Genomic DNA, 19,994 nt, shown 5'->3' with positions numbered 1-19,994 from the left:
GCACGATATCTGTAAACCTAAATCAGAGGGTGGTTTGGGTGTCAAACACATCGGGCATTTTAATAACGCGCTATTGACCAAATGGAAATGGCGGTTATTGACAGAAGGGGCAGCGTTGTGGAGTCATATTTTAAAAGCTAAATACGGAGATGTTCATAAAGTTGTGTTTATGGGTGCAATGTTTAAGTCGGAAAAGAAACAATCAGTCTGGTGGAAAGATATGATGGTGGCAAGCATACATAATACTAACTTTGTTGATTGTTTTGCAGGTAACATTTCTTGTGGGCTAGGTGTTGGCAATTCTATACCATTCTGGAATGGCAGGTGGCTGGGTGGCAGTACACTAATGCAGCTATTTCCCTTGCTGTTCAGCCTATCAAACAGTCAGCGGGTACGTGAGCGATATGGGTTCGTGGCAAGGGCAACAGTGGTCTTGGGATTTTCATATAGAAGCTGGAAAACTTTTAGATAATCCACTTGCAGTCCTGGAGGCCCTGGAGTTGCTGGAGATTTTGGCCGATATTACTCCAATAGTGGGCGGTGCTGATTCTTTTAAATGGTGGCCTAATACCGATGGGATCTTTTCCGTTAAGAGCTGCACTTCTTCCTTGAGAGAACATCAATTGGAGTGGGAGGTAGACACTAATAGCTTAGCGGTGATAAAAAGGTTTTGGGATACTGCTGTTCCATCAAAAATAAAATTTTTTGGGTGGCGTCTAATACTAAACCGACTGCCGGTGCGAGACCAATTAGCGCATAGAAACATCATACATAGGGAAGAAGATAAACTCTGTGTGTTCTGTGCAGCAGATATCGAAGACATTGATCATCTTTTTTTCAAATGCCCTTTCTCCAAACAAGTTTGGGCGAATATTGCTTTATGGCTGGATGTGCAATTGGTGGGTGAGCAGAGCGGATACATTCACTTGGAGCAATTCATTTTAAGTTTGATTGGAAAAATGCCAAAGCAGAAATTGTGTTTGGTTTGGTTAACAACAGTTTGGTCTATTTGGAATGCAAGAAACAACTTCATGTTCAACAATGAGAATGTTGTTCTAGATGAAGTTATTGTTAATATTAAAGTGGTTTCTTGGATTTGGTTAGTGATAGGTGCTAAGACAGGAAAATGTAATCCGTTATTTTTCTGGTTTCAAGCACCTTTAGATATACTAAAAGGTGTTTAATGTTTCTGATAACTTTGTAATGTTTATTTGGTTGCTGGTACTGCTAGTAGGGGTGATCAAAACCAAACCAACCCAATAGAAGACCGCAAACCAAATCAAACCGAAACCGCAAAAAACTGCATTTGGTTCGGATTAGTTTGGGTCATTTTTTACAAAACCGCATGGTTCGGTTCAGTTTGCGGTTTGTATTTTGTAAACCGAACCAAACCGAATCAAACCGCATTATGTTACAACCTAAATTTTACTTAACTCACATCCAACCCAAACTTAAACTTATTATACATTAGCATTATGATTACGAACAATTTTCTCATCCTTACACATATAATTTCAGTCCCGATCTTCTAAAATCTCTAATAACATTATCGCACCTTCTTTGCCACATATATCTTCCCTCTTCTTCTATAATCTCTACTCTCTTATATTTTTTCTTTTTCACCTTCTCATTTTTATGTAAATGTTCCGTATTTCAGTTTCGTTTTTATCGCATATCTTCTTCTCTAATCTCTAAACACTTTTTTTCTTTTTCACTTTCACTAATCTTTCGTCTCTTCTATTTGTTTGTTTTGTTATAATAATTTTTATATTGTTTTATGCTATTACTTTATGTTTAATATTACACTTTTGTCTAATTTAATTTTTACATATTAAATAAAAAATTGTTGTCAAAATATGACGAGTTTTGTTGTTATTTGATAGTGTATAAATGTATAAATACAAAATTATGTTATCATCTATATGTGTATGTATGGCTCAATAAAATATTTGTAAAAAACCGAACCAAACCGCATTAGTTTGGTTTGGTTTGGTTCGGATTTTTTTAAAAAACCAACCGAACCAAACCAAACCGCACTATTTTTTCTCTTGCGGTTCGGATAATTTTTTTCGTTAAAACCGCACCGCGAACACCCCAAAATGCTAGTACCTCTCCAAGTTTATTAATCAATTTGGTTTATCAAATATATATATATATATATATATATATATATATATATATATATATATATATATATATATATATATATATATATATATATATATATATATATATATATATATATATATATATATATATATATATATATATATATATATATATATATATATATATATATATATAAACATGCTTTAAAAAAAGGCTTTCATTTCCAAAAAAGAAACAGAGAATCCATTATTATAATTCAGTGTTTGCGAATTACGCATAATGAATTGAAAATTTCACAAAATTACATCAAAAATTCGGAATATGTAAAACGGTTAAAAATGTAAAAATTCCCAATATGTAAAACAGTTAAAATATAATATATTGAATCTTGTCTTCTATAATTGATTGAAAGAGAAGACTTCTGTATACAACACTCCATTCTTTCAATATTGTTTTCTCTTGTATTTCTTGAAAAGTATATTCAGCCTCTAATTCAATTTATTTCAAAATTTTGAACACTATTAATTAAAACGTAGATCTGCAGTCTGAATCTCTAATGATATCTCTCTAATAATATCAACATTCCCAACAAAATGTGATGGAGGGATTTAGGAACGAGACATACAGCACCATATTCGGTTTCACCCTTTTCTTCCTCATTTCCAATGGTCTTAAAAAATATGACAGCAGGAAATTCTGTAAGAATTTGATATTGAAGAATCTATATTCTAAATCATAGTATTTTACAATCCATTGGAAGAAACTAATCCTCATCACTACTACCATAATTTTGGCACAAAGATAGCAGTCCAATAGGAGAATTAGTTTTAGCATCTTCCTTTTTTTCCTTCTCTTTGGATTCTGCAGGGCTTTTAACATTAGAGGTCCCTGGTTTCTTAATAACAGAAATCGACACCAATGGATTAGGCTTTGCTCGACTGCTGCTCGTTTTTTCTGCATAAAAATGATAGGATACTGTGTTAGAAAATTAATGTGTACCGGGTTGACGGTATCATAAAAATTCTATCCAACAAAATAAAAATAGACAATAGCAGTATACTTGAATCAAAATGACTTAACTACTAGGCAAACTAAGAACATAAGTTAACTAGCACCAGGACAATGCAATGGATCACAGATTGCAGAAAATAGATATTTGTTTGGATTTTGCTATGCTACAATGCTATAGCATGCCACTAGAGTTGCTACTTAATAACACGTACTAAATAGTGTATCGTGGAACAATAGCAATTTGTTTAAATTTTTCTAGACTATATTTGCCAACGTCGTATTAATGACAAGTCAATAATGCAATAATCAAGTTTGATGAATCTGATTGATTTGCCTGAAAACATGCCCAATAATATACCTTCTTTGCCGGAGTCATCCAAACTGGCTTTTGTCAAAGTGTCAGTTGCTTTTCCAGGAAGATCTTCTGATATCTTTTGTCTCTGCATACAGATACAAAAAACAAAGATGAGACAGCTATTATTTGATTTCAACATAAAGAACTATAACTATACATTTGTTGATAATATTCATGCGCAGTTGCACAATATTTTTCTACCCTATTTCAAGTTTTAAGAGTGTGGTTAGTATAAGCAAAAATATAGACATCCTTTAAATATAAATAATTGTACACAGGGCAGAAATAAGTTTCACATGATCATGTTTTGTTTGTATCTGGAAGATAACAAGATGTTTCATAAGTCCATCTTACTTTATCATCTAGCACTAAGAAAAGATTTTTAAAAAGGGAGCTTTACAGAACCTAACACGAAAATTATATTAAAGCATGTAACAAAAAAATTTCTGAACTTCCAGGATAATTGATTGAAAATGTGAGATATCAAACTTAGTTCAAAGAGCAGCTACAAGGCTGAAGATTTAAGTTCCTGGATTTCAACAGTAGAGGGTGGGATGAAAATGATTCGAAGCGAGGTTATGAATGATGATGCTGCTACGATTTATCAGCCAAAAAAGATATTAAAGAAAATATATTACTACTTATCTTGGTACCTTAGGATTATCATGGGATGTTTCACCATGTCCACTTGAAAACTGAAACAATTCCTCCTCAGTTTCAAAATCTTCATCACGAATTCTGCTGATCGAAACTTCAGAACTCTGTTTAAGAAAGCACAGAGAAAACTATATAGATTAATTTCAATAAGAAAAAAATAAACAGGCACTGAAAGTAGTTAAAGTAAGAAGGAGAACTGGGAGTATAGGACAGAAATACTCACATTGGAGAAAATAGATTTAATAAGGGCTTCATCTTCTTCTTCAATTCTTTTCTCCTAAGAACAAAAAACAAGGCTTTAGTCAAATCATCTGGGGCAGGGGGAACTGAAAAGTAAGAACTAAAGAAAGCACATACAATTACATGCCCAATTTAAGTCATAGCCTGAATCTCAAAACAATTAGAATAACAGTTAAATGCGGACTGTTTTATGATTCTAAGGTTCAGGGTTATCCAATTCAGGTTTTAAAAGTTGGCTTTGCATTGCAAGATTGTGCTAAATGTTAAAAGAAAGTATCCTTCATGTACCATGTACATATTTACATTTAGGTGTATCAAGTGAGTAGGTCAGCAGAGATAATATTGATTGTTTGTTGTGTTAATGTTGAGTCCAGTGTCAGCCTGTTTGAATGTACATCATAGCTACCAGTACCAGCCAATTAAATGTCAAACAGATTTTAAGAATTTCAACTTGTGATAAAAAACAACCCATTCCTTCAAGAAGAAATTTCTCATACAAAACAAATAATACTATATAGCAAGCTTAACCATACCTTGTCTGCTGCAGTACGTTGCAAGGCTGCAAGCATTTCATCGACACTGACAGTAGCATGCCTGGACTGGAAAACAAAAGAGATTCTCGTCAGCAATTAGTACAATGGACAGCCTTCAGAGCAATTAATACAATGGATAGCCTTCAGATTAATGAACAAATGTAATGTTTTATAAGAACAAATGATTCCAAATATAAATCTCATATTTTGTAGGAACATGCGTAATAATTTAAAATTTAAATATCCAGATCCATATAGAATCATTTATGCACAAACAAGCATCCAATCAAACACATCGCAAAATGCATTGATGTTATAGTAGTAAGTATACCTTCATTGACTTCATCTCATCCAGTGCAGCAAGGATGTCCATCTCTCTCTTAGAATCAAGGGTTCGATTCTCTAAGGACTTCATAGCATCCCCCATTTCTTCAGCCTCCCTTTTCTTTTTCACTTCATCAGTTTCTTCATCCTCAGCCCGCCAAGGTTCAAAATTCCGGGTCGCGCCAGACTCAACAATATAATCTGAATTCTGCGGATCAGTCTTCATAGTAAGTTCCGCAGAGCACCGGGTGCATTTAAAATAGAATCTGAATATTTGGATTCCTAGATATGTCTGCACAAAAAAATATCAAAAAAAATAATAAAAAATTAATTCAAAGTCAATATCATAATCAAAACCAACTCACACACAAAGAAAGAAGAAACTCATAAAATCATACTCCATCTTATGCCCACTTCTTAAGATATAAGGATATAATAGTGAAATAATGTAATTAACACTTCATGGTAATCAGGAACAACAAATAATACAAAGCAAAGCAAACAAATATTTGAAACGTTGTAACACAAGATGAATGTTACTAGCTCACAGTAGAACTAGGGAGAGCTAAAAGTGATTCCAAACACATAAAATTAATTGTGAGATCATCAAATGATGTTGATTTGATGCTTAGCTTAGAACTAATTTATAGACTCAACTATCATTCAACTTACTTTCATGTGAATATATTCAAACATAAACCACTTCAAATCCATTGTTCAACTTATTGTCAAATGAAATTATTCAAACATAAATCACATCACATTCATCTCACTTTTAACTAAAATCAATTTTTATCATTGCAAAACCAAAAACATGCTTTAATTTGAGGAGGGAGCATAGTTGGAATCAATACAAAAAACATACATTCTAGCAGGCTTCTCTAAAATCAACATTAAAGGAAACTGAAATACAGATACTAAATATAAAGAATCTGAAGCTGAACAAATTAAAAATATTCTGAGATAACAAAGATGTATCAGGACCCTAAGAGAATATTTTGGTGGCCAGGTAAGGATGTTTCATAAGTAAAGTTTAAAGTTCAAGTGGGGGCAGGCAACTTAAATTAAGCACTGATACAGTGATGCAAGTTGTGCCTACCAAAGTCTTATAGAATACAGTAAGTTTGTGTAACTCTGTTTCAACAAGCACATATTGAAAAAGGGGGGAAATGAGAAAATGTTATAATGACTGCAAAATTTTAAATAACTTCACTCAAATAAATGAAGTTATGTTCCCAATTTTATAAGGACTTTTTTTGTTGGTTGGAAAAATGAATGCTTATCTCAGTTGTGAAGTTCCTATAAGCTAGATACTAATTCAAAATGGTCCAATGATTCAAGATATACACAAGTCTTTTATTATTATGGGCAGCGAGAATGTTTATCTCAGTCTGTGAACCTCCTAAAAACTACTAATGCAAATTGGCAGCTAATGCTTATCTCAGGCAGTGAACACGCACATTTTCACATAGACCTTGTTCTATAGAGACCTTGGAAAACAGAAGCAAAGAAATAAACAAAGAACCAAACCAATTATAAAAATCTCACTCTAAGAGGTAGGTTTTTGTAATCTATGAAGTCAACTTCTACCAATGGTGAATTTTGAAGCAAGAAGTCTACTATTCCATCATACCATCAGGTATGAGTAAAGATGGTTCTGACCCTTTTCCATTCGAAATTGGTTCCATAATCACTTGCAATGACTTCGAGTTACCCAAGGAAGGGAAATCAAACTTTCTAGGACGGAAATTATTCAAACATAAATCACTTCACATTCATCTCACTTTTATCAATTTTTATCATTGCAAAACCAAAAACATGCTTTAATATAAAAAACACACATTTTAGTATGCTTCCCTAAAATCAATTAACATCAAAGGACACTCAAATTACATATAGTAAACATGAACAATCCAAAATCAAACAAGTTAAAGAAATTCCGAGAGAATAATCATACCTCGCCGATAACATCTTCTTTTCGCGAATTAAACTTTGTCCCTTTATAAATATAATTGCCGCAGGTGTTGCATCGAATGCTCATCGGAAGCATCATACGAACTTTAATTTGTAGATTCTTGGGTCTTCTGACCCTAGGAAGCTTGGCCGGATCGAAATCCGGCGGGTAATACTTGTTCAAAACCTTCCTCTCTCCCATTTTTCCTTAACCTGAGATTAAAATTACTTCACCAATCAAAAAAACCACCAATCAAAATCACAAACAAATAGTACTGTGTGTAATTTGATTACTATTTATCTATAGAACGCACGGTTCAAGAACCCTAATCAGAAAAATCTCTCACTATCGTTTGACCTAAAAAAACTTTCATAAATAACAAAGAGGGAGAAGGTTTCGTACCGAAGAGTTGAAATTGGCGTTGACAGTTGGTGGAAGATGGCGGTGGCTCGTGACCGATGGGAAAGAATCCGGTGGCGCGTTGAGAGATGGCGGTGGCGCGTGGTTTGGACGCGGAATTATCTTTGAACCAAATTGAGTGCAAATAGCTTGGTATATATATCGAGATTAGGGTTTGAACAAAATGAAAATGAAAAGATATTTTTGAACTATAATAGATTTAGTTATGAGTTAAAAGATAGTGCACTGACGGTTGTAAAAAATCTTTACACTATCATTTAATAGAAACATTTTATTCTGCCATATCATATCTGTAACTTAAAATTTACGGTATGACTTGGCGTTTAACAAGGTCGTGATTGGTTGACAGTGTAAAATATTTTTACATTGTCAGTGCATCACCCATTTTCTCTAATAGATTTGACTTAGAATTCAAATTTAAATTCATATTATATATTAAATTTTATTGGTATTTAAATTTAAGATAAAAAATAAAAGAGTTAATATACAGTGAAATGGGGGAAATTATAACAAAACTTAGTATAACTTTAATTACCTAATTAAGAATATAACATGTCAATTAATCCCTAATCAACTACTTAACTAAGTATAATATGCCAATTAATTTCCTAAATTACTCTTAACTAAAAAATTTATTGCACTAAAAAATACCCTTAATTGTAATTTGTTAAATCAAATTTAATTTCCACCGATCACCTTTTACCATTCTTCCAAGTGGCATCCATTTTACATTTTCCATATTAATTGTTGGCTAATACATGTATTAACCATCGGGTATTTCCCCACCCTTTCAAATTTGAATAGCTTGTCATAACATATCCACCTCTTTCATTTTCAATATATTTCATATTTTCATAAACCTCACATCTTCCTTCTATCTTCCTCATCCGGTTTCAACAACTTTTCACTAAGGTATCTATTGTTTTTCTAAATTCAATTGTTGTATGTTGTAGTGTTTCATTCTTTGTTTTGATGTTGTTTTCTCTAACTTCAGTCTGTGTTAGCTATGTTCCAATTTTCCAAAAACTCCATTTTTCTTTTTTGTGTAAGCTTCTCCAAGTTTTCATTTTGTGGATACTTACCGATTTTATGTCTCTTTGCCATTTTTCTGTTTGATTCTATGTTATCATGTTATTTTATCTATCATATCAACTCCTTTTTTTGTTAGGTTATCCAATGTTGTAGGTTTCATCAGGTTACAACTTCTCAGTTTGAGAATAGATTCTGTTTTTATGGCTTTGGCTCATCACTATTTCATCCGCTTGGAGAAGTTTTATGTTTGATTTGTTCTCGTCAGTTTTCCTTTGTGTATGTTTGCTTAATAATCATAATAAGTTTTACCATGGGTTAGTTTCGTGTTAAAGATACGATTTTCTTCACATTATGTTGCCTTATTATGCTATTCATCAAGTAACAATTTTTATGTTGTGTTTTTACCTTTAACAGTTCTCTCTCCAAAGATGTCAAGGCCACCAATTATGATGAGCGACATGAAACCTGAACAAAATGTTTGGAAAATTGTTGTTCGTGTCATCGACATATGGATCGTCAAGGAACGTAATGGCCAGCAGCATGTTGAAGCAATTATTTAGGATACAAATGTATTATTATTTCTATTTGGCATGTTTTCTTACCCTTTTACATTACCCTACTGTATTATCATTGTTTGGAAAATTTTAATTTGTGGTGAAAATAGGCTGAGCAAACACTGCTTCCACTTCAAGTCATTTGCAGAATTCCTAAATGGTGATTTTGTTGTTGATCTCCTTTATAGTACATAATTACCAACTCTTCTATTAATAAGTAAGATTTCCATTTTGTCATAACTTCTTAACTATCGTGCTTTTTTTCTTCTATGTCATAGGAGCAAGTTGTTAGGACTCAAGTAGTTGGTGCTGGAAAGATGTCTTGCGTAGATCTCACGTTATTGGTTGAATGGTCATGAATGGTCTATTCCTATACTTTCTCAAAACATTTGGACTTCAACTTTTAGCTACAAGCACTTATTTTAAATTAACACTCATTTATATTTTCCATTGTAGTGGTACTGAAATTGATCTTACTCTATAAGAAGCATATGCAAACCATTATTCATTATTCTGCTAAGCCTATATGCATTTAGATTAGTAATCCCACAGTAAGCCTATATGCATTCTATTTTAGATCAATTCCACTCCTAAACCATTATTCTGAGGCCAGTAACATTGAATGCTTTCACTATTTCAGACAACAACTTCTGCGGCACAAAATTGGAACCCCGAAGCTTGCAATAACAATACCCCTTCAAAGAGGTTGTCTCCACTAATTCAACTCAAGATCCAGAAGCCCCTAATTTCTTGACACCCAAGCTATCTGCCACAAAGTCTTAAAGGACCAAGGCTGGAAGGCACAACAAAATCAAATGAACTTGAAATGCTTAATATTATGTGATGGCCGAATTTACATTTTGGACACAAGCTGTTGTTTTGGGATTTACCATGGAAAACTTCTCTTTTGATTTAACTTGCCTTTGTTTAAGCTATCTTTGATGTTAAATTATCTTTTGAATAATGTTTTAGTTCTTTTTAAAGTTTTTGTTAGACAATATGTCACTTAATGTTGTAATGATTTTAACTAGAGCTGTCAAAATGGGCTCGGCGTATCGGGCCGGCCCATAAGCTCAAAAATTTAGCGCGGGTCGGGCCGCAAAATACCTTAAAAAACACGACCCTATCTTTTTGGCCCAGCCCATCAGGGCTATGTTTTTATGGGCTGGGCCAGGCCAGGTCAAGCGGGCTTCGGGCTGACCCATTAAAAAAAAGATTTTGGTAAATTTTGAGGAAAAAAGATTGAGATAAGATATGATTTCATAAATGTGTTTTCAAGTGATAAAGAAAAGTTAAAGAGGATGAAAATATATTTTCAAGATGATGTGATAAAGGAAATTGTTGTGAGATGGAGAGAAAATTTGATAAGTATGAGTGATAATATTAAGTTACTCTGTAGTTTTACATGGATGATTTTGTTGTATTCATATATATTTATGGATAAATATTTTAAACATCACATATATACGTTTATGATGACTCTCTACTTATGTTATGTTGCATTTATCCATTACATCCTTTTTATAAAATTAAAACTATAATATTAAAATACGGGCCGGACTAGCCCATCGGGCCGCACGAGCCTTTGGAAAATGGGTCAGGTTCGTTTTACGTGGCCCATTTAGTAATTGGGTCGGCCCGAGCTAGCCCATTTAAAAACATTGGCCCACCGGGCCGGACCGGCCCATTTGACAGCTCTAATTTTAACAACTGGTTCGTAAACGTATCAGCCATATTTTAATGCATTACATCTTTTCATGTTCAACCATATTTGAAGTATGCTAAAATTTATATGCTACATTAATTGAATGGTGATTATATTCACCTTTGTGTTATATGCAAATTATCTTGTTCCTTTATCAAATTATCTATTCAATATTACATACCCTTAGGAAAGGGCATGAAAATAACACAATTCTTCTCACTTCCATCTAACAATACAAATACACTTGAATAAAACTAAGGAAAAACTATTCTTTGAAACTACATGTCAAACAAGGTAGAGCTTTTCTAAAACATTAAAAGTACTTTTTCATATGGTGTAACACCTGAACATTTACACGACTACCTTAAGGACATTAAATATAATCAATTTAATCTATCAAACAGTTATCATGCAATCCAAAAGTCATTTTTGATGACAAGCTGACGTGATTGAGAAACAAGGCAGCGTCTAGAGCTCCTATTTTGTGGTTAAATAATAGTATTTTTATAGAACACATCTTTCAAGTGAAACAAAGTACAAACATAAACTCACGTATCTCACTGTTGGGTAAGTAGTGATGGTCAGGAGATAATTTTCATAAAAATTTACCAAACACAATAACTCAGCATAACAAAAAAAAATTCTCTCTAACTCTCACTTATATTGAATCTCAGACTAGGTACTTCCTAATTGTTTATATTAAATTAATTGTTAAGATTCAATGTCTAACCTCCTCTCTTCTTTCTCAAAATAAACATAATGAGATATTGAATCTCAATTGAAAATGTCTCTGTCACATATTACTTATATTGTTTAAGAAAAATTATAAAGTAAATGCTTCAAAATTGGATTTTGACTTACTACTTTTATCATCATTTTTGTGGTTAAAAAGCTACATTGTGACAACTTGGATTTGACACCTTCATGTTTTTTTTGGAAATCCTGCAGCAACTGATCATTTCATCATTAAATGCCGCATGCTGCCTTTTACAACAAGTCATCTTACTGTCATTACATACACGGTTTCATGTCTATAATACTACCAGGTACAATTTTTTTCGATAGCTACATCATTGTTTGTTGCACTTGGAAATTAAATTATAGTAAACATCTATCCAAGTTTTAATGCTAGTAGTTTTAAGATACTATTTTGCTTGAAGATTTTACATAAAATCATTCATAGCCTGCAGGAAAATGATAACCCATGGTGTAACATTAATTGAAGTGTGACATTGCAATAAAAACTACATAGAACAAGTTTCGATGAAACCATCACTTTTTACCATTTGATTACAACTTTAACTACATTACACTAACATAGAGAAATATACGATTTCTAACTAATTAACCATCCATTTAGAATATGCCAATATAAGCTAACAAAACTAATAAAGAATCATGAACTCCTTTCCATTTGAAATCTACCGATATAAGTTTTACTATGTTAGCTTGCCTTATGCTTTTAATATTTGACTTCAAACATATCAAGAAAATATGGTTTATATTTATTAACAATTGCTTGTAACTTCCATAATGTGTATCTAGCTTTCAATACGTTATATTTATACAAACTCAAACTTGCTTCAATCATTAATGAATCTTTAGCCACCGCCACTTCCAACTATAATAAATTATGTGATGTTATATTGACTGGTCTGTATTAATGTAGTCATATTGGTTTGTACTAACTACTAACATTGATAAGTAATATGTGACAGAGATAATCCATTGGTTGGTACTAACATACAGTGGCGGAGCCAAAAAATTTATATAGCTTGGGCAAAAAATTTAATTGAACGTTACATGTGACAATATATAAATAGTCATAAAGTGTGCTACATTAGAGAGATGAAACCTCACCTGCGAATAGTGTGCTAAATAAAATTAACAGGTAAATGCCCTCTCCGAGACTTCTTTGCGGTGAATGTTCGAATAATATCATCTTTAAGTGACTTGAATATCTACCGCTCGGTGTAACATATCATCAAGTCATTCACATCGTTGATCTTGTTGCGCAAATTAGACTTGATAATCTTCATTGCTGAAAAAGCTCTTTCAACGGATGTTGTCGACACCGGCAATATTAAATCCAACTCAATGAGCTTGTAAACCAATGGAAATACCAAATGTTTCTCAGTTTGAACCATCTTTGATACTATATTAGAACCCAAAAAAAAAAAAGTAGAGTTTCTATTAAAATAAAAACTACAATATAAATATTAGAAGAAAAATTGAACTATCATTCATTCTAAATTAAACTATGTAAAATTAACCTATATTGAACTATGTAAAACTGACCTATATTAAACTATGTTAAAGCAAGATACAAAAATTAAACTACGAAGGATTAAGAAAAATCCATATATGCAGGATAAAGAAAAAGGATGAAACAAGAAAATTGAACTACGAAATTAATAATAAATTGGAACATCCAAATTGAACTATTGTTATAATATAATATAATATAATACTAGTATTGTATTGTTTTTTTTTTATGGGAAAAGCTATTTCATTAAGAGAAAAGCCAAGAGGCATTACAAACAACAATAGACTTATGGTATAAGACAAACCCCATCCATAGTTGAGAAGTATCTAAGACATTACACATAGATTTATCAAAAGCTAAAGGAATACAACCAAACTAGAAACAACAATATATCATCAAATCATCAACTCTTGTAAGAGCACCATTAGTGGCAATATAAGAATGAGAATCTATTGTCTTTTTCCAAATCCAATTAAGGATGATTTCTTTGACTTTTGTATGCGCATATCGACTTTCTTTGTTCTCAAGATTGTCCATTTTCATGGAAAGCTCAAACCTTTGTTGTTGACTAGAAATAGTGTTGCTCCAAAACACAAAAATCCTTTGAGGCTTTTTATCAAACACCATGAGTGCAGTCTTAAAACCCAAATGACCAAAGCATAAAATAGACAACATAAAGACATAAAAAACTAGATCTGAAAGAGGGACAAAATACAACCTGTTGTAAAACCACGACGGCTTTGGGGGTGCGCGAATCGTAGCCAGTAGAGCATAAATAGAGGAGAGGGGCGGATTTGAGATGCTAAGACCAACTTTGAGGATATTTTCATCTTCTAGTAGTGGTGGTGGTTCAGGCGGCGACCGGTTCAACAGAGAGGAGGATGGTTGAGTGGTGGTTTGCAATGGAAAGAGGGAAAATCCGATGAGGGGGTTAGATCGATGGACGTATGAGAGTGGGATTGGGTGAAAGAGGGATTACCCTTCATAGAGGGAGAAGTGACCATCATAAAAGTGGTAGATGAGAGCCACCATGAAGGTGGGGGGCAGCCACCAACAAACCATAAAGGTTTGGGAGGAGGTATTCTAGAGAGAAGAGAGAGCATCTCTCTCTAGAATTTCTTACTCCGTGGGAATCTTAAAGTTACTAGTATTGTATTGTTATAATAACTAATAAGAAGACAATTTAAGAAGTATATTACCTCTGCTAGTGCTAGCTGGAAAGTGACGTAAAGGAGAGAGAGAGAGGAATAGGAACAGGCAGGCAACAATGGCGGAGATAAAGAGAGGGTTTTAATTTGCGGTACTGTTTAGTTTTGTTTTTTTTTAATTTTTGTTTTAAGTCACAAATAATTAATTAGGTTGGGTCTGTCTGGACCATTGGGTATTCATCTGTTTTAATTTTTACACCCTTATTTTTACTAATTTTGCCCCTAGTTTTGTTTTAAAATCGGCTATTAAATTTGGGGGAATACAAAGAAAATAGGGGTTGAGCCTGGGCGCGTGCCCGGGCTTGCTGGGCTATAGAACCGCCCCTGCTAACATAGAAATGCATTTATATTTGTTATGTCTATTTAGCTTCATTAAATACAAATGTAAACCAGTGTAACCATGATGTCGCAGGCAGCATGTAATGGAAATGCATAATCAATTTTTTCTCCTATACAGGGCAAGTTTCAAACTGTTCATGTTATGTCTTATGAAGCAAGTGTATATATATATATATATATATATATATATATATATATATTATGACAATCAATTTATATAAATGTAAGTTTGAAAATTTTGGTTTATTATATTTAATCAATTCGATTTATTTATTATTACTAAAAACAATAATTTTTTTTATTTTAGTAAAATTACTAAATTATTTTATTAAATTGGATAATATTCAGTAGTTGTATAGACAATTAATTTTTTTTATTCAATAATTACCAACACAATACCTATTTTATTTTATTCAATAATTATTTTTATTTGAGAGACAAAATCTTTATTTTAAGGGAAACCATGAGAGTGATATTTGTAAATTTTACCAACACCTGTGAACTTTATCACTGAAACTTACTATTTTTATGGGTCACTATCACAATAATACCTTTTTATTTTAATCAACAAAATATTTGTAGTTATTGGTGATATTTATAAATATTTATAGTTATTAGATATATTGAATTTATCATGTTAGTGATTTACTACATATTTATTTTTAAATATTAACCATTATTAATGATTTTAATAACAATAATATATCAACAACAACCAAACTTTATTGAATGATTTAAGATAGAAACTAATTTACCCGTACAGACGCACAAGTCAGTATCACCACAATACCTTTTGTAAATATTTATAGTTATTAGTCATATTTGTAAAAATTTATAGTTATTAGACATATTAAAATTATCATGTTGGTGATTCGATAAATATTTTTCTTAAAATATTTTCAGTTATTAGCGATTTTATAATAACAATTGTATATCACCAACAACTCATCCTTATCGAATGACCTAAAATATGAATTACTATTGCATTTCCATGTTTTTTTTAACATAGCTACAATATATAGATTCATTACATCTATATTATGTTTTGTGAATCTTAAATTAACATTCCTCATTCAAATTTTTAAACTTCTTTTTTTACGTTTGTAATACATTATTCATTTTAATATTCGACAATTAAACTTCTACTAGTTTATATATGAGTATTGATAAGATAAAATTTTGTGATAAAAGAATGAATTGTGAATTTTTTATTTTGACAAAGTTAATGAAATATGATTAATTGTCAATTGTAATTAGATTTCACAATCAACCACACTTAGATCACATTGACTTGTTAACTATTGCACGCCAACTGTTTGTGAAATTGTTTGTGCATAACCACATTAGCACAAATTGACCAAGTCAATTTGTCAAATATAATTTATTGGAAGGAGGTGCTTGAGTGTTTAATTGTTCAAACGACTATTTTTGTAAAATTAATTGATTCAAACTACTTCTCATTTTTAGCAACTCTCACATTTATTAAAGGTTTAGCCGCGTGTTTGGTTCTACCAATAGCGGTTCAGAATAGACGCAAGTCGATTCCGGAGCACTTCCGTAAGCCATCCTTAAAAACCATTTTAAAAAGCGAATAATTTTTTAAAGAGATCTATTCACCCGCTTTAGATCCTAAGGCTAGCGTCTAACAAGTTTTTCTCTTTTGTTTTTTCATATTCCCTCAATAATTATTTTCAATACAATTCTTTACTACGACAATATTATTTATGACGCGGAAAAGAATAGCTTTTTCGATGACATTTTTATATATATTCATGTCCAAGTCGCAACTTATGTAACTTAATCCTAAAAATCTATTTAAACATGATTATTAAAAACCATCTACGATAATTTATTTGATTCAAGATTATTTATACAAAATTAAATTATAAAAAAAACTCATCAAACATCAATTAATTAAATAACTTAATATAATGCACATTATGGCCACAACGATGTCTTATTTGCATCTAGAGTCAAGCTAGTTTGAATTCTCATATGACTCCACTATCTTGCTAGTATTATCTCTAACAGCTTCGCTAGAGTTATAAGCAATTCCATCTCAACAATTTGAACCTTCTTCCATCTTTTTGTAATCATAGCATTATTTGATTCTCCCATCAATTCCATTTCCTTTTTCATAGCATCCAAACTCTTTTTAACATTTTTCACAGTATCTTCCTTCTTCTTAGCAACTAATTCTTCTATAGCAGAAACAGAACCCGAGCCCCTTTTCGGTGTTATCTCTTTTTTTGAACCCAATATTGTCGAAAAGTTCAAAAGCTTCCCGATAATGTTCTTTGGTGAAATTTCCATTGCTTTCAAACTTATTCTTCAGACTACGAAGCTTACGCCTCAGTTGATCCTTGTTAGCGTCAGCTCAAATAGAGTTCTTCATAAAATTGTAAAATGCTCGAACGGAGTTCTTCACAAAATTGTAAAATTCTGTTTTTTGAACATAATATTCATAATTCCATATCTCTCATAATAATCATTTTTTGTTGAAATGAGATAAGTGACAAAGTTGTTTATTTGATCAAGATCTACAACTTTCATGTTGAGAGATTTTTGAGTTTGTAGGTGAAATTTGAAGTTCCCAAAATGAGGTCAAAATCACTTTAAAACCCTACTTTTGACTTTTGTTGACTTTTTGATTCTTGATGAATTTTCTTGATTTATCTTGGTCAAATGTCTTCAATAGTCATATGTTGATGCTTTGAATCCTTAAAAGCTCATGGTTGACCATTTTTCTCAAAAGTCAAAGGTTGACCCACATAGTTGACTTTTTCCATATGAACTACAGTTTTGTGGATTCCATATGAATCAAGGTCTCTTCTTCCAATGAATGATGTGAATGGATTATAATGTTAATTTGGATTCCCTTGAATCATGGTTTGAGTCTTGGATCCATGTCCGGATTAAAAGTTAACCCTCTATTGGAAGGTCAAAACCCTAATTTGGGCCTCAGGTGATCTTGAAAGTGATTGATCTTGAATTGGGTCATATTTGGACTTGGATATTGATGAGAGAACCCTTTGAATCATAAGAGAATTTTGAACTTCCTTGTGGGCCTCAAAACCCTAATTTGCTTACTCTCCTCTCTTGGGACACAAGTAACAAGCAACAATTTTTAGTATTTTTGGTTAGCAAATAATGTGCATGATGATAATGATAATCCTAATATTTGGAAATATGGTGGAATCCCAGTGGTAAAAAATTGGGGTGCAACACTCATTACACGTATCATAAATACACACATTATCCCAATAACCTCAAACATCATAACACACAAGTCAAGTAACGACAAGACACAGTTAATTCAACTTCATAATAAAAACATGTTTATTTTTAATTCATCGCAAGGTATCATTATCTCATCATAAAACAAATACTAGGAAACTATGTCCTATCACTCATTTTACTCCACCAGGGTATAGATTATTGTATTAGCTATCCTATACTTCGAACGACGCGTCAAACAGAGTATGGAAACTCAAGTTACGGCTTTTACAAAAATACTGGTTCAGGCCCAATTCACCCGGCGAGCCCTCTCATTCGCTTGTCGACTGAAGGCGCGGTAGCCAACATCTAATTTTCCTCAGGCCATTCGCCCGACGAGCGTCCTCTTCTGCCCGACGAATGCATGCTTCAATCTAATTGCCCGACAACTGAATCGATTCGCCCGACCAATCTCCACCAATAGGGTTTTCTTGTTACGATTTCCTACATAAAACCAGCTCTAATTCCTATGATTTCTTCACATTATAAGTCCTAAATCATCATCCAAACTCAGAGTTTCATCATATAACCACAACCCAATGGATTCTACATTATGGGCATTATTCAATTGCAAGTTAATACCCCTAACTCATCATTATTTATCACATCATCATCTATTCATCATAACCCATGAACCCCAAAACAAATTCTACAATTATCTAACACTTAGACCACTTTCAATAATCAAGATAAACTCCCCTTACCTTAGAATAATAGTTTGATCTCGAATCCTCTTCGTGCTCAACCGAGATTCCTATGCTCCTCTTGCTTCTTTGTGCCCTAGCTTTTATCTCTTTCATGCTTCTCCCAACTTTCACGATCGAATGAATATCTCTCTTGCCTCTTCTCTCTTTTTACCCCTATGACCCCTTTAAATTTATTATCTTGCCCTTATCATCTCTAACACGAATATAATTTTATTTTACTGATTAAAAGAATCCCAACTAATTATTCTAATTATTCTAAAACATCCTTAATTCTCAATCATCCTCATAACACACATGAACATCGCATAAATCACCAAAACATTACATATCATCGTCAGAACATCACATTTAACAAATACTTCACATATACACATCATAAATGACTTAGATAATTAAATAAATACTCTAATTATTTTTTAGGTGTTGCACTGGTTCTCCAAAATCTCCTCATAAGCTGACCTAGGTGGACGTCCAAGAGCATCTAGGGTCATGATAGAGCGTGACACTGTGTAGAACCGTGTCATGTATCCCTCTACACAATGCCAACTGCTGGATGTCGGTATCAACCGATAATCCTCTAACACAGTATGATGCTCTAAATCTTCAAAGATGTCATCAAGATCCCGACGAACAATTGTGTTAGGTGTAGCCTGAAATACAGATCTGGGTATAGTCTGAACATAGCCAAAATGCCGAATGCATCACTTCAGCAGATACCTGATCATAGTGCCACTCCCACATGCCAGCCACCCGGAGTACAATGAGATAGAGTCGAATGGGATAATCTCACTATGATCCTCGAACGACGTTCATTGGATGTCATCATGAACAATCAGATCAAGATACACAAGGAACGACAACACAATATGATTCCCTTTGTGGGAGATATACATGGAAGCCCTCGACATCTCCTCCCTATACTGCGAATCAAGTTCAAACCATAAATGTGGTGGAAGTAAGAAATGATCCATCCCTGAAAAAACGAATTCGAGTCATGTAAAAACAAATTATTATAGTAAATTAAATTTAATACTTGGAATGAAATGTACTGTTATCAATGTAGCAGAGCCTGTTAGTTGTTTGGTCCTCTAGTTTGAGGCTTCATTCAGCTTTTGGTATTGGTATACCAAGCAACCGCCCCTCCAGTTCCCCCCTCACTGTATCCGAATCCATGAAGTACCTGAGGTATACTAATCCACGTAGTTTGCACTTTTGTCCACAAAAATGGACGTGCCAACCAAAAACATGAAGTAACACCTCAAAGCACACTGACGGTGATACTGAACAAAGAAGTCATCGCCCTT

The 19,994-nt window shown here is 32.8% G+C and overlaps 1 protein-coding gene across 2 annotated transcripts; it reads right to left on the bottom strand.

Moving 5' to 3' along the window:
- Positions 1 to 2,648: 2,648 nt before the first annotated feature.
- Positions 2,649 to 7,779, bottom strand: LOC131594582 (uncharacterized). 2 transcript variants are annotated; one of them, XM_058866756.1, is made up of 8 exons: positions 7,586 to 7,779; positions 7,187 to 7,410; positions 5,237 to 5,521; positions 4,906 to 4,971; positions 4,356 to 4,409; positions 4,129 to 4,236; positions 3,479 to 3,560; positions 2,649 to 3,063 (listed from the first exon to the last, which is right to left on the bottom strand). In XM_058866756.1, exons 2-8 carry the CDS (start codon positions 7,382 to 7,384, stop codon positions 2,873 to 2,875), a joined length of 984 nt encoding a protein of 327 aa, XP_058722739.1. In that variant the 5' UTR covers positions 7,385 to 7,410; positions 7,586 to 7,779; the 3' UTR covers positions 2,649 to 2,872. The 2 variants fall into 2 exon arrangements, with proteins under 2 accessions (XP_058722739.1, XP_058722738.1); XM_058866755.1 differs by having other exon boundaries at positions 7,187 to 7,395; positions 7,586 to 7,777.
- Between the last annotated feature and the right edge of the window lie 12,215 nt (positions 7,780 to 19,994).

The sequence above is a fragment of the Vicia villosa genome, linkage group LG4, assembly GCF_029867415.1.
Source record: "Vicia villosa cultivar HV-30 ecotype Madison, WI linkage group LG4, Vvil1.0, whole genome shotgun sequence".
NCBI lineage: Eukaryota > Viridiplantae > Streptophyta > Magnoliopsida > Fabales > Fabaceae > Vicia > Vicia villosa.
Note: the sequence above shows the minus strand (reverse complement) of the source record. Positions and strands in the feature narration are given on the sequence as shown.

Coding starts and splice junctions, on each gene's coding strand:
- LOC131594582 (XM_058866756.1), bottom strand. CDS start 7,384: ATGGGAGAGAGGAAGGTTTTGAACAAGTATTACCCGCCGGATTTCGAT. Junction 3,561..4,128: donor CATCCCATGATAATCCTAAG/GTACCAAGATAA, acceptor ATCTGTATGCAG/AGACAAAAGATATCAGAAGA. Junction 3,064..3,478: donor GGATGACTCCGGCAAAGAAG/GTATATTATTGG, acceptor ATTTTTATGCAG/AAAAAACGAGCAGCAGTCGA.